The 14,994-nt window shown below is 34.2% G+C and overlaps 1 protein-coding gene and 2 long non-coding RNA genes across 3 annotated transcripts; 1 reads left to right on the top strand and 2 right to left on the bottom strand.

Moving 5' to 3' along the window:
- Positions 1–1,590: 1,590 nt before the first annotated feature.
- LOC107460285 (synaptotagmin-2-like) lies at positions 1,591–4,495 on the top strand. Its single transcript, XM_016078639.3, has 8 exons — positions 1,591–1,822; positions 1,948–2,046; positions 2,154–2,204; positions 2,503–2,626; positions 2,705–2,925; positions 3,026–3,100; positions 3,306–3,382; positions 3,480–4,495. Exons 1-8 carry the CDS (start codon positions 1,640–1,642, stop codon positions 4,351–4,353), a joined length of 1,704 nt encoding a protein of 567 aa, XP_015934125.2. The 5' UTR covers positions 1,591–1,639; the 3' UTR covers positions 4,354–4,495.
- Positions 4,496–5,363: 868 nt separating this feature from the next.
- On the bottom strand, positions 5,364–6,546 carry LOC107460284 (uncharacterized). Its single transcript, XR_001586455.3, has 3 exons — positions 6,339–6,546; positions 5,950–6,237; positions 5,364–5,796 (listed from the first exon to the last, which is right to left on the bottom strand). It is a non-coding gene; the product is annotated as an uncharacterized LOC107460284 (long non-coding RNA).
- On the bottom strand, positions 6,543–8,281 carry LOC127741075 (uncharacterized). The gene is made up of 4 exons (XR_008001978.1): positions 8,176–8,281; positions 7,599–8,014; positions 7,139–7,228; positions 6,543–6,616 (listed from the first exon to the last, which is right to left on the bottom strand). It is a non-coding gene; the product is annotated as an uncharacterized LOC127741075 (long non-coding RNA).
- Between the last annotated feature and the right edge of the window lie 6,713 nt (positions 8,282–14,994).

Here is a 14,994-nt window from a genome sequence, read left to right on the forward strand (position 1 = left end):
TTTGGAATCACATGGCTATTTTAGTCATTTTATATAATATTTTAGTCTTATACATCGTATCTAAACACAATACACAAAAAATAATTTTTAGTGTCTTTGTCTTATTATCTTTCTGTCAATGTCATGTTCTGTCCCGTCTCTACAAACAAAGGCAGCCCTGTCATTCTTAAACTATAATTTCCAAACATTTTTATATACGACATAATAGTTAGAGTTTTATTAGTATAAAGAGTAGGATTATTAATCTGGTAACATTAGACAGGGGCTCAATTTTTTCGTTATGGAACCAAGCAGTGTAATGTGCTTCGATATGGAACTAGAGTGTGTTAGACCAAAGGGTGGGACAGCTTTATGTCACTGGCAGGGGTAGAAATCGCATGGTCAGAGTTATTTGCTTTGGAAAAATATGCAAAGAATTCGGAGGGTCCGATTTTGCAATTGCTGAAATTTGAATTTCTCAACTTGCAAATCGGACCATGGGTATTGTATATATATGAATTTTTATATAAGGAATAAAATGAAGTCGGACCATGGGTATTGTAAATATATGAATTTTTATATAAAGAATAAAATGAATTCGCATGGTCCGATTTGTGTACTCCAAATTTTTTTTAATTTTTTCAACACAAATCGGACGGTCCGATTTCTGTAATTCTTAGAAATCGAACGGTCCGATTTGTACTCCGTACATTAAATCATTTCACATTTAAAAAAATATCACAATAGATCACAATTTAAAAAAACACCATTGTTAATCCAATATTAAAAATAAAAGAGTGTAATAACATTCTAAGTTCTCACAACAATAATAAAAATAATTAACTTTCTAATAATAATAATAATAATAATAATTTTAATTATAAAATATTAAAATAATTTAAAAAAATTACATATTAAAATAATATATAATATGAAGTTCAGGACGATCTACATCTCTACATTTTTTTTCTTTGGCATTTTGAAGTTACTTTCACCATGCAAAGTAAGATCCAGAAGGAGTAACAAAGAAGAAGAAGCAGCCGTGGCCCTTCTTTGGGGGAATGGAGTGAATGTGAAAACGGATGTTGAGTATGGGTTAACATTGAAAAAAAGTGCACCGTTGGAGGAGTCACATGCAGGCAACATGTGGACGGAGAGGCACTAATCGCACGGTCCGTTTTTCATACACAACTCGGACCGTCCGAGAAAGCACACCAAATACGTAGGGTCCGATTTCTACCTCTCTTGACACCACACACAGGTAAAACTCCACTCTCCTCCATAACCGGGTCTAACTCAAATTTGTCCTCCATATAGAAATTAAAAAGCGTTAGACAGGTAGAAATTTAACATTATTTTATTTAATTTAAATTCATAATTTGATGCTTATAATATTTATTTATAATTNTTTAATTATTTTAATAATAATAAAAAGTATAAAATAAAATAACTTTAAATTATTTTTTTATTTTCAAATATTTATGATGTATTAATTCTTTCTGGCTAAGAAGACAAATAAGTAAATAAAAAATAATTATGTAAATATTACTATTTCTTTTATCCTTGTTGTTTTCCAAAATTTGCTAAGCATTACACGTTTTAGAGGAGGGATGGTGATCCGAGGAGAGCTCGGGGACATTGGAAGTGATGCATTTTTGAGATGGTTCTTTCGAAGAAGATACATATGATTTTGAAAATATTTTTTCTTTCCAGAGCTGAAGCTTTAGAGAAGATGAGTTTCTTCAGTACCATTTTTGGGTTTTTCGGTTTCGGAATTGGAATTTCATTTGGCCTCGTCGCCGGCTATTTTCTCTTCATTTACTCTGAATCCGCCGATGTTAAGGTATGCATGTATATTCCTTTCGCCTTTGACCTTCTTTATCATCAAGTTCTTACATTACATACACATACAAATACGCAGCCATAGGTGTATGAGTAGTTATACTGACACTATTTGAAATAACACAGGATCCTGAGATCCAACCACTAGCGAATCAAGACTCAGAAACTCTCCAACGAATAATTCCTGAGATTCCACTTTGGATTAAAAATCCAGACTTCGATCGGGTACGTAATGTATTATATGCATTATTATCTGCTCTATATATATATATTTGGACAAATTAAACGCAACATTGTTTATTATATTATTTGTTTCAATCTTTGCCTTCAAGGTTGACTGGCTTAACAGGCTTATCGAATACATGTGGCCCTATCTTGACAAGGTAAGGTATAGATATAGTCTATTCCTTAATTAATTGATAAATTATTAATGGACTCTACTAGGTAACTAATATCCAACCAGTTAACTATTTATCAATTTGTTGTTAATTAGAAAGTTTGATTTTTTAAATTATTTATTAGTAATTATTTAAATTTTATTTTTAAAATATAAAATTAATAATTCTTAATTATAGTTGTTTAAAGTTGGCTGGCGAAGAGTTATTTACCCATAGTTTCCATTATTAATTGGTGTACTTTACTTACTGCATGCATGTAATCAACTAACTGTTGTTTACTTAGGCAATATGCAAGACCGCAGAGGGCATTGTGAAACCCATGATTGCAGAGCAGATTCCCAACTATAAAATTGATTCTGTAGAGTTTGAAGTGCTCACTCTCGGCAGCCTGCCCCCTACTTTTCAAGGTTTTCTTAGTTTGTACAATTAACAAGGTACCAATCTAACTAAGCGGTACGTACTAATTAATTCGTTGATCTCCTCAGGGATGAAAGTTTATATAACTGATGAGAAGGAGTTAATTATGGAACCAAGTATCAAATGGGCTGGAAATCCTAATGTCACCGTCGCAGTTAAGGCATTTGGCTTGAAACCAACCATTCAAGTGGTGGATTTGCAAGTTTTTCTTGCACCTCGTGTCACTTTGAAACCTTTGGTTCCAAGCTTTCCTTGTTTTGCCAACATCTTTGTGTCTCTCATGGAAAAGGTTTGTAGTGGTGTTTGTAAAGCTTTGGGGCATAGTTTACTATATCGCTTTTCAATTGTTTCATGATAAACTCTCTACTTTGGCATCCTTTATGTTGCAGCCACATGTTGACTTCGGACTAAAGCTTGTAGGGATTGATCTTATGTCTATTCCTGGTCTCTACAGGTTTGTTCAGGTAATATGTCTGACCACATTTTTATTTTTCTAATTCTTAAAAGTTGAGATGCATTCGTCATCGACTTGGAGTGGTAATCATGGAATCTATTTATGGTAGAGCAAATGTTGCTCTTCCTAAATCAATTTATGAATTGAACTGTTTTAATATTACTACTAGTACAGTTTGTTTAAAGTATGTATGGCTTTTATCTTATTATTTCCAGGAGCTTATCAAAGATCAGGTTGCGAATATGTATTTATGGCCCAAAACCCTCGACGTTCAAATCATGGATCCGGCAAAGTACATACATTACTTTTGCATTTTTATTTTATGTATTCTAAAAAAAATAGAAAAGAAAAAGAAAAATCACTTATGTATTTTTAATCTGAAATGTTAGAGCAATGAGGAGGGCTATTGGAATTTTAGTTGTAAAAGTAGTGAGAGCAATGAAGCTAAAGAAGAAAGATCTTCTTGGTGCATCTGACCCTTATGTGAAGATAAAGCTTTCTGGGGACAATATGCCAGCGAAAAAGACAACGGTGAAGCACAAGAACTTGAACCCAGAATGGAATGAAGAATTTAATTTGCTAGTGAAGGATCCAGAAACACAGACACTAGAGTTTGAAGTGTATGACTGGGAGCAGGTCGGGAGGCATGATTTTATGGGTACGAATGTGGTGGCTCTGAAAGAGTTGAAAGAGGAAGAAACAAAGGTTGTAACACTGGATCTGCTGAAGAACATGGATTCGAATGATGCGGCAAATGACAAGTCCCGAGGTCAGATAGTTATGGAATTAACATATAAGGCTTTCAAGGAGGAAGAGATGGGGAAAGGGTTTGAAGAGACAGAGATGATGATGATGGATAAAGCTCCAGAAGGGACTCCTCCAGGTGGAGGATTGCTTGTAGTTGTAGTCCATGAGGCACAAGACGTGGAAGGAAAGTACCACACGAATCCACAAGTACGCCTCATTTTCAGGGGAGAGGAGAGGAAAACCAAACACGTGAAGAAGAACAGAGACCCACGGTGGGAAGAGGAGTTCCAGTTTGTGGTGGAGGAGCCTCCCACTAACGACAAATTACATGTGGAGGTTGTTAGCACTTCTTCCCGTAATTTGCTTCGTCAGAAGGAGTCTCTCGGTTACGCTGACATCTCTCTTGCTGATGTTGTTACTAACAAGAGAATCAATGAGAGATATCATCTCATAGATTCCAAGAATGGTCGCCTTCAGATTGAGCTCATGTGGAGACCTTCTCAGCCCGCCACTTGATCACCACCACCACATCCTTATATACCTTTTAACAAAGTTTATTTAGGTGCATATCATTTTCATTCGTATACCTACCTCTTTTGAATTTTAACAAAATTTTGAAACCAATCAAGTCTTTTGGATATAATATAGACCAAGTTAATCAACCATTTTTGGCATCTAGCTGAATTTATTTCTTCATACTTTCATAGATAAATCGCTATTCATGAATCATGAGTAACTTTCACAATTCAATATAAAAATCTTTAAATATGTTTAAGAACCAAAAAAAAAATCCAAAACTATGGTTGAAATAATTAGATAATATTAAATATAATAAATACATAATTATAAATATTTTATAAATAAAATTAAAAATAGTAAATTAAATAAGTTAATTTTAAATTATTGTTTTTCTAACATTATCAAACCGTATTAAAGTAACATTACTTTTATAATTACACAACTAGAAAATTGCTTAATATAGACAGATTTAGTCTTTATTACAGACGGATTTTTAGTTACCGACGAAATTACCGACGGATTTTGTCCCTCTGTAAAAGCCTCGTCGGAAATTATTTACCGATAGATTTTCTTTCCATCGAAAAATTACAGACAGATTTTTACCAGTTACCGACGGATTTTTCCTCGGTAAATTCTTCCCTCCATTTCCCTGGAACGTCGAACTTTCCGACGGATTTTTCGTCGCTAATTACAGACGGATTTTCCGTTGGTAATTACAGACAGATTTTTCGACGAATTTTCTGTTGGTAATTGGTAACAGATTTTCCGTCTGTAATTAAAACCTTGAAAAATCATCCCACACCCTGAATATAGACAGAAAAATCCGTCTGAAAATCCGTGAGTAAGGTAAAATATAAATTTTTTAAGATTTTTTCATTGCAAAATAAACTTGTTTTCATACAAAATAAATATAAATTTAAACAAGTTCATCATATTATCAAACGAAAAAAAATAGTATAAACAAGCAGGTCAATATAATTCATTTACGTCATATAATTAAAAAAAGGTTGAAGCAGAAGTAATGAATATCATTTACATCATATAATGGATATCATTTACATCATTCCACTCTCATACAACTTCATTCATCAAATTAATCTAATTACTTTATAAAACTAAATTACTCACATGAATTGGAACAATAAAGTTAAAAGTATAATCAAATTATGTGTCAGTTGTTGAAGTAGAAGTAATATCTCAGGTATTAATCTTGTAGTCCAAGCTTTTCCAGTCGGTGATACAGCCAATGCTTGCTGGCAAAGAACTTGATTTTTTGACTCTGAATTGAAAATTTTTTCCTCCAATCTATATAAAGAAAATTGTGGAAAATCTGAAGACTGTTTTAGCTTGTTCTAGCTGGAGACTGCTTTGCCCCTTAATCCTTTGTTTTATTCTCAAGTCTATCTCTTCTGCATTCAGCTTTAATGAAAAATCTGAAGCCTATTATATTCCAAGAACAAAAGAATGATTAAGATATGATGAGGTCCATTTCCTACTGTGACATAACATACAAAATAATTTTTTGAAAATGATGATAAAGTAATAATCTTTACCAATTCCTATTACACTTAAAAAGGGTAAAAGATTACTTACACTTAAAAACCTGTCTCAATGTATTGTAGATAGATGAAAAGACCTCGGTTAACCTGAATATTATGGACATTGGTCTTATAGTACCTGTGTCACAAATATGCCACCCTCCGAAGTCTTGGTTTGACAGTGAACTCATAGAAGAATTTTGTGTAAAGTTTATAACAAGGGCCTCAATCAATGGGGTCTGCTAAGTCCTCAACTATTCACGGAATTGGTTAATAATCTGGCTCCATCATCATGTATAATAATTATTTGCTAACTTAGTACATAGGAGGTTTGTCCTGAGACCTGCCAAATCATATAAGCCAATAGAATCAACAAGAAGAAAATTTCAGTGAAAGTAGCCGAAAAAGAAGTCAAATAAACAAGAAGGAAAATAACTATTATACATCAGCAAAGATAGAGATTGGCCAATTGCACCAGCAGCACCCAAGATTGCTACCTTGAATCCCGGTGCCCCTCCTTTTCCCCTGCACTCATCCCTCTCAACAAGAACATCACCACCATCCTGTCAAGCACTAATCTTTGACAATAATAGAAGCTCAAGTTTATGCAAGGAACACAAATTTAGAAAAATTTCAGGTTAGTATTAGTTCAAATTGGGTGGCTGAAGATGAGAGGTGATTCTTGCAATACGATGATTAGCCACTGCACGTGCTTTCATGTTCTATGAAAGTATTTGAGAAACAAGAGTCAGAAGCAGTTAGCACTGTCTGTTGGAGGAGTTGTTATATATGGGGGTAAAAAACTAGACATCAAATGAAGGTGCAAAATAATTAATTAAGATAGATGAATGGATAACATATAAAAATGAGAAATAATGGGAACCAAGACGTTGACAGATACGTCCAATGTTTTTTCTTCAAATATTAAAATAAGAAGCAAAAAAATAGTTTTGTGTGGAAGCCAATTGTTGTGAAGGCTTATCCTTGTTTTTGATAATGTTGAGCTAAAGTGAATGTGGATCTCAGGATTTTAGCTGAAGCTCCACCAGCCTCTATCATGGATCAAAATGTTTTTGATATTTTAATATAAACAAGTTCACATGATAAAGAAAGTCCTGGTTGCCACTTATGTAATCGTTTTAACAGCCCACTGAACAGGAACAACACATAATCACAGCCATGACCAATTGAAAGCGACAACGAGAAAGTTTGGAGAATAATTGAAAAAAAAATGTTTAATTCACCTGTAAAAATGCATCAGGGCAAGATTAAAAAACAATTAAGAGAACTCCTATAGGAGATGATGCCTTCTCTAAAATTAACCCATCTGCAAGCTAAAAGGAAAACAAAAGTTTTAAGAACTCAAACAGACAATAAATAATTAACTATCATTAAAATTTAGAACAATCAATGGTATCCATGAACAACTTGGTCTAAAAATCAAAGCAGTGTCCTTTATGACCAAGCAAAATTCACGTTCACATGATTTGGATATCTGCCTTACATAACTGCAAATAAAACTGGAAACTCTAATAATTACATTGTGTCAGCACTGATTAATAGGTTCAAGTGTAAAAAGAACACTACAAACAAATTTCAGCTACTTATTTATCAATCCCCATTTGAAAAAAAAATTATTATAACATGAAATTACACTTCAACATTATTTTTTTTTCAAAGAAATAAGAATTGGTAAAAACTCACCAGAGCTTAAATTGTCTCCAACAAAAAGAGCTCAAATAGTAAAAACACACATATACAAAAAGATAACTTTATAATTTATATAGTGTAACATAATAATTATGAAGAATATTTTAATATATATGAGTTTAGAATCTGAGAACGAGCCCTTTGAAGGTCTTGTTCAAGTTGTGTAAGCTTTAATCTCTAATTGCGGCACATAAGCCTGCTCCATAGATAGCAAGAAAAATGCACTTATTATTCATTTTTATTAACATCCAATCATTTTTTGTCACCATTTTACAATATATGTTATGCTTTATTCTTATCTCTTAACAACTATTTTTGAATTTGTGCAACCATATAATACTAGGATACACCTTTTTTCTTAGACAGTTTTTTCTTGCGGCCTCTCTGTTTTGAGCCAAACGTCTCAATATCTGATAGCAAAAGTAATATAGAAAAAAATAAATGTAAAAGAAGTTAACATAGCTTCAATAATGCAGAAACTATATTATAAAATATAATAGAGAAGGAGATATAGATACCAAAAAAAAAGGTTTATGGAGAAATAATAATCTATGCTTTCATATTCAAACACCTTTGCATCAAGTGGTTTTTCTTTGATGTGGAACCAGCTCCCTTCCTCTGCAACTCAAGGAAAAAAAACTTATTTGAAATAGATTGATTATTGCAAAATAAAGAAGACTTCATATTTTGTCCTCATATCTAAGGAAATAAGAAATTATTTCAAACCATGCTTAAGTAAGCTTTAAACAAGTGGTACCTATTAATAATATATTTCAAATAGTGGATTACAGCATTGAGAAACAATTAGATTATGTTCCTAAAAGAAGGGGAAAATTGATTAGTAAAAAATATGGATCAACTGATTAATATATACATGACTTGATTGGAAAATGTTTCAAAACATGCAATCAATTTTTATTTCTTAGTTAAGAAGTTAGCTTAGGTGTATGCAACTTGCAATGTTTATCAATGTTCAGCTATTCAACTATTTAGAATCAAAACTTAATATAATCCTATTTTAACAACCTAAAAATCCATTAATTAGAAAATAAATCTAACTAAACTAATTACTAAAATCAAACTAACTAAACAAAATTAATTAAACTCAATAGAAATTAAAAGAATTTTGAAACCAAAACCTAGAAGCAGAGACAATCAAAACAGGGAAAGAAGGATGGCCAGGTCTCTACGGTTCGAACAGGGAGAAAGAGAGAGATAGAATCACAGCTGACGGTGCAACCAATTTTGGTCGCCACAGAGCTAGGGCTGGCGCGAAGGTAGCTGCGGCATTGACTGAAGGAGATGATGGCTACGGCGCTGAGAAGATATGCGAGCCACAACTGAAGGGGATAAAAGGAGAGAGAGAGAGAGAGGCGCAGCGATGGTGGAGCTTGAGCTTGCTTTGTTCTGCGAACCTGAAAGAACGAGACAGATAGGGGCTATGTTCTACTGGTTCAGTGTTTAAAAAAGAGCAGAAGAAGGAGAAGGTAGCTGCGGCGGTTAGGGTGGCCGGTGGTGGCACTATGGGTGGGGAAAGGAGAAGAAGAAGCTTGTCGACGGAGAGAAGAATGTTACGTTTATCTCGTTTGATTTGGTGCTGTGAATGAATGGAGCTCGGGCTCAAACGATTATAAACATAAAATATCAACATTTCTGGTAGAAAATTTTAAATTATAGACAGATTTTCTGTCTGTAATAATTTAATAAAAACAGGTTTTTTTGTTTATTTAATTACAGACACATTTTTCTTCGGTAATTATTTCCACTGAAAAAAAATTAATTTTTCCGATAGAATTATCAACGGATTCTTTTTTCTATCTGTAATTTATGCTAATTTATTTTTTTTGTTTCCGACAAAAAATCTCCCGCAAATTCCGTCTGTATTTCCGTGGAATAAAATCTATCGGAAATATCTGTCTATAATAACTAGTTTTCTAGTAGTGTAGAAAAAAATGCCCCCAAATTATTCAAATGCTTATGAAAATGTAATTTTTATATTATTATCGACAAAAATGCCTTAAATAATTTAAGAACACGATAAAAAGGTCCAACAGTAAATATATATTTTCAAAAAATACCTTAGAGATTGAATTTTGATGTGATTTTTTGCAAGTATAATTAAAAAAATGAGATATTATTATTCTTAATATTTAGTGTTTTTTTTATGTATACATTTTTTTGTGATTTTTTAAATGTATTATTAGTTGTTAACAAAAAAATTACAAAAAAATATATACTTAACAAAAAATTACCAAATTTTAAGGATAATAATATCTTATTTTTTTAATCATGCGTGCAAAAAATTGTATCAAAATTCAATCTCTATTGTGTTTTGTGAGAAATATATATTTAATGTTAGATAATCTTATATAATCATGTTAGCTTTGGGTAATTAGGGTTTTTGTAGTCATACAGTAGTTTTGGAACTTAACCCTCTAATCGGAATTAAGTAACCACGAGAGTAGCGGTTAATGAAGGTTAGAAGAGGCTAAATCACTAAGAGATTAGGGTTTAGCAGACATTTACAGTTTGCCATGGAATGAATCATGCATTGTTAAAATAGTTGGTAAGAACTTTTAATACGGAAAGATTAACATCTCCGAAGTCTTAACTGCTTTCTCATACCATTTTCACACCAAACCCTTATTTGCTTTATTTACTTGCTTATTTATTGTTTTATGCGAATAGACTCACCAAACCCCTTTCTGTTCGCCTAACTAAGTTAGTTGACAACCATTGTTGCTTAGTTCAACAGTCCTCGTGGGATCGACCGTCACTCACCTGAGGTATTACTTGGATGACCCGGTTGTCGGGGATTGTTTGTGATTGACAACTACTAGTTGTCTGGTTGGTTAGATTGGGTCTTTTTCTTAGTTTTGTTTATTTTATTTTTCCTTTAACTTTTGATTTTTGTTTTATTTATTTTTCTTTAATTTTGAATTTTAAGTTTGGTGTCTCCGTAGTAATTTTTTCTTCTTAAAAAATTTCAAAAATATCAGCATTAGTCTTTGTTAAATTTGAGAATAGTTCATGTAATTAGCAATTTAGGAGGAATTTATTTTCAAACTGCTGTTCAAGCGAGATAGCTCTCTCGAGAATTACAAGAACTCATATAGAATAAGGGTCATACTCTCATTCCACCCAGATTCATAAGATTAAGAACGAAAATAATACTTAGAATTGAATCAATACATTAATTAAAATGGAAGAATAATAATCTTAATCTATAAAAATAAACAGAGCTCCTAACCTTAACCAAGAGATTTAGTTGCTCATAACTTACAGAAACAATAGGGTTCTGAAAAGAACGAAAACGGAAGAGAGAAGCTCTAAGATAGAAGAGATCTTTTCCCTTTTATACTAACCTAATTTGATATGGAAATAAAATAATATATTAAATCCTAACACTAAAAGATATTGTTTGTAAATAAAAATTACAAAAAAAATAAAATATTGCTAATAAATGCTAAATCCACTTGAGAGGCCTAAAGAGGAGGGAATTCGGATTGTTGCTAGTGTTAGACGCCATATTAGGCATTTAACGCCCCAAATGGGGCATACTCGTGCATGCTTGTATCCCCTGCTAGAGCTAAACGCCAATTAGGCGTTTAGAGCCCGGGGGGGTTCTGCCAGCTTTTCTGTTTTTAGTTCCAAACTCGGCTAAACTACCCCAAATTTCACCTGAAATCATAAAAACACTAAAACAAATCAAAGTAGCATCCAAAGAGGATTTTTGCACTAGATTCAAGTAAAACTAAATAAAATCTAATAAAAAAACAACTAGAAAATGCTAAGAAAAAAGGGTACGAGATGCTCACGCATTACAAAACCAAATTTCAACTGTTGCTTGTCCTCAAGCAACCAAAACAATATAGGACCAAGAAGAGAAAATGCTAAAGACTTGAGTTTTCATCTAAGCTCAGGTCTAGTTACTGAGTGGTGCTAATGACACTCTAACTATGAATAGCTTCGACATCTCACAGTCCTTTGAAGCTCATAAATATTGGTATCCTTTAGAACTAGAACTCGGATGATATTATAGATTCTCTTCTTTAGGCTCTAATGGATTCTTGAATACAGCCTTTTTTTCTTTTCTTGGTGCTTTGCACCTTGAGCTTGGCCATGACTCTAAGTGTTTTTCCTTCAAGCTTAACTTGACAGAACAACACCAGAAGCACTTAACTAGGGAACTCTTTTAAGTTCTAATTTTTTTCTTTTTATTTCTCCCAGACAGTGGTACTTAGAGCCTTAGGCATACTCTATAAGAGTAATTGGTCACGACTTTAAGTGTTCAGTCTCAAGAGTTGCTTGACACTTTCACACCACAAGAATAGGGTTAGGAAAAACTAATCTTTTGAGCTTTGGATCAGTTTTGCCACTCCTAACTATTGATGCTCAAATCCTTAGACCTTTTTCTTTTGATTTTTCTTTTATTTTCAATTCTTTTTGCTGTTTCTCTTGCTTTAAGAATCAATCTTTTTCTTATTTCAGAGAATCAATAATACTTTTCTAAGTACCTGTTCCTCAAGAACTGAGAATCTCAACTCCAATATCAAATATGCACAGTTGATTCATACATTCAGAAATAGAGATAGTGCCACCATATCAAAGCAACTAGAATATTCATAATATATAACTCAAAATCTCATACATTTTATTATTTCTTTTTTTTTAATTTTATTTAAGCTCAGTGAGCAATACTTGACACATTTTTCAAAAGGTAAACATAATGTACTAAAATAAATAACTTAACTCGAAAGCAAAAAAATCCTACTAGTGATCATGTAACATAGAATTGAAAACAGAAAATAGAATGAAATACTGAAAAGCAAAAATAAGATAAGAGAGAGGAGAGTCAAACTCAACCACCTCAATCATGATGGCTGCTGCTCCCTTAGGTGAATCTTCTCTAGCGCTTTAACTCCTCCAGCTCATGGCCTTGCTTCTATTGTTCCTCTGTCGGCTTATGGAGGATAGTGAACTGGCTCTTGTGTTCCTATTTCAACTGATCTATAGTGGATATTAGCTGTCCGATGGATACTGCCAACTGAGTCCAGTACTCGCTCGGAGGGAGATCTTGTCCTTGAGGTAGTTCAGTTTACTTCTTCCGAGGAGGGAAAGCCGGCTTCTAAGGTGGTGCTTTCCCTAGTTCCTGAGTGTACTCCATACTCTTCTTAGTGATTGGGTTGTCCACTAAAATAAGCATATCTCTATCAATCTGGACATTGGCCGCCTCACATAAGCGGGAGATGAGGTGAGAAAAGGCTAATCTAGAGGTCTTTGCTGCAATGCTGTATATCTCCAAAGGGATAACCTGATGAACTTTCACCTCAATGGGAAGCATAATACATGAATTATAACAGCTCACCTCACAATGACTTTGGACTAGTTACTAGTGGGTAGGATGGAGTGTCGAATAAACTCTAGCCATCCTCTAGCAACTGGCTTCAGATCATTCCTTCTCAGCTAGTATGATCGTCCCTTGGCATCCTTCCTCCACTATGCTCCGGGGAGGCATATATCCTTGAGAACTGAGGACTTAATCTACCCTTGGATTGGCTTGCGCTCTCTTATTGAAAAAGTGAGGGTCGTTCTTTTATTGGGGTAGCTTGAAGATTTCCCTCACTTTTTCCATTCCAAACTGTAGGGTCTTCCCTCTGGTTATAGTGAGCCAAATCTTGAACTTGGGATACTTATTCTTGTGCTTGTCTGTCATTCATAGATTTTCATAGAACTCTCTGACACTCAAAACTCTGACTTCAGTTACAGGGTTGGCCAGAATTTCCGAACCCTGCTTCAAATGTGTTCCTGAATTTCAGGATACTCATAAGCTTTCAAGTCGAACTTCACCTCGATTATCACTTTCTTTTTGCTAACAATGTTATGATAGTGCTCCTCATGAATCTTAGTGTAAAATCAGTGGAACTCATGTTAGATTGTGGAGGGAGCCTTTCTTTTCTTTTTTCTTAAAGAGGATTCTCCAACTTTTGGTTCCATAGGGAGTGTGAGGAGAGTGAAAAGCGGAGTTCCCTAACACCAAATATAAAATGTTTGCTCGTCCTCGAGCAAAGAGGAGAGAGAATTGAAAGATAAAAGGAGAGACGAAAGGGAGAATAAAGAATAGAATGAAGGGGTGAGGAGAGGTGAGAATTGAAGTGAAATTATAGGGTTGGGGGATTCAATTTTTGGTCATATGGGGGGTGGTGGACGAAATTGTGATTCAATTGTTATTCCATTTTGCAAAATTCATTGCTTTTCATTCCTTGGTAATGGCGCCAAAAACATGATGCCAATACTATAACTCACAACTCCGTTCAACTAACCAGCAAGTGTACTGGGTCGTCCAAGTAATAAACCTTACGCGAGTAAGGGTCGATCCCATAGAGATTGTTGGTATGAAGCAAGCTATGGTCACCTTGTAAATCTCAGTTAGGCAGATTAAATTGGTTTATGGGTTTTCGAAAATTAATAATAAAATAGAAAATAAAAAGGGACTTTCTTATTACATTCATCCAATCCTTCTTACTCCTTTCCATGGCAAGCTGTATGTAGGGCATCACCGTTGTCAATGGCTACATCCCATCCTCTCAGTGAAAACGTTCCTATGCTCTGTCACAGCACGGCTAATCATCTGTCGGTTCTCAATCAGGTTGGAATAGAATCCATTGATTCTTTTGCGTTTGTCACTAACGCCCAGCCTTCAGGAGTTTGAAGCTCGTCACAGTCATTCAATCCCAGAATCCTACTCGGAATACCATAGACAAGGTTTAGACTTTCCGGATCCTCATGAATGTCGCCATCTATCTAGCTTATACCACGAAGATTCTATTGGAGAATCTAAGAGATATGCGTCCGGCCTAAGGTAGAATGGAAGTGGTTGTCAGTCACGTGCGTTCATAGGTGAGAATGATGATGAGTGTCACAGATCATCACATTCATCAAAGTTAAGTGCAACGTATATCTTGGAATAAGAATAAAAGAGAATTGAATAAAAAGTAATAGTGATTGTATTGAAACTTGAGGTACACAGAGCTCCACACCCTTAATCTATGGTGTGCAGAAACTCCACTGTTGAAAATACATAAGTAAAAGGTTCAGGCATGGCCGAATGGCCAGCACCCTGAATGATCAAGAGACCGAATGATCAAAGACTACAAAGTCAAAAGATTAAACTGTCAAAAGATGTCTAATACAATAGTAACTTATCCTATTTATACTAGACTAGCTACTAGGGTTTACATGAGTAAGTAATTGATGCATAAATTCACTTCCGGGGCCCACTTGGTGTATGTTTGGGCTGAGCTTGATCTATCCACGAGCTGAGGCTCCTCTTGGAGTTGAACGCCAAGTTATAACGTGTTTTGGGCGTTCAACTCCGGGTCGTGACGTG

The sequence above is a fragment of the Arachis duranensis genome, chromosome 8 (assembly GCF_000817695.3).
Source record: "Arachis duranensis cultivar V14167 chromosome 8, aradu.V14167.gnm2.J7QH, whole genome shotgun sequence".
Lineage (NCBI taxonomy): Eukaryota > Viridiplantae > Streptophyta > Magnoliopsida > Fabales > Fabaceae > Arachis > Arachis duranensis.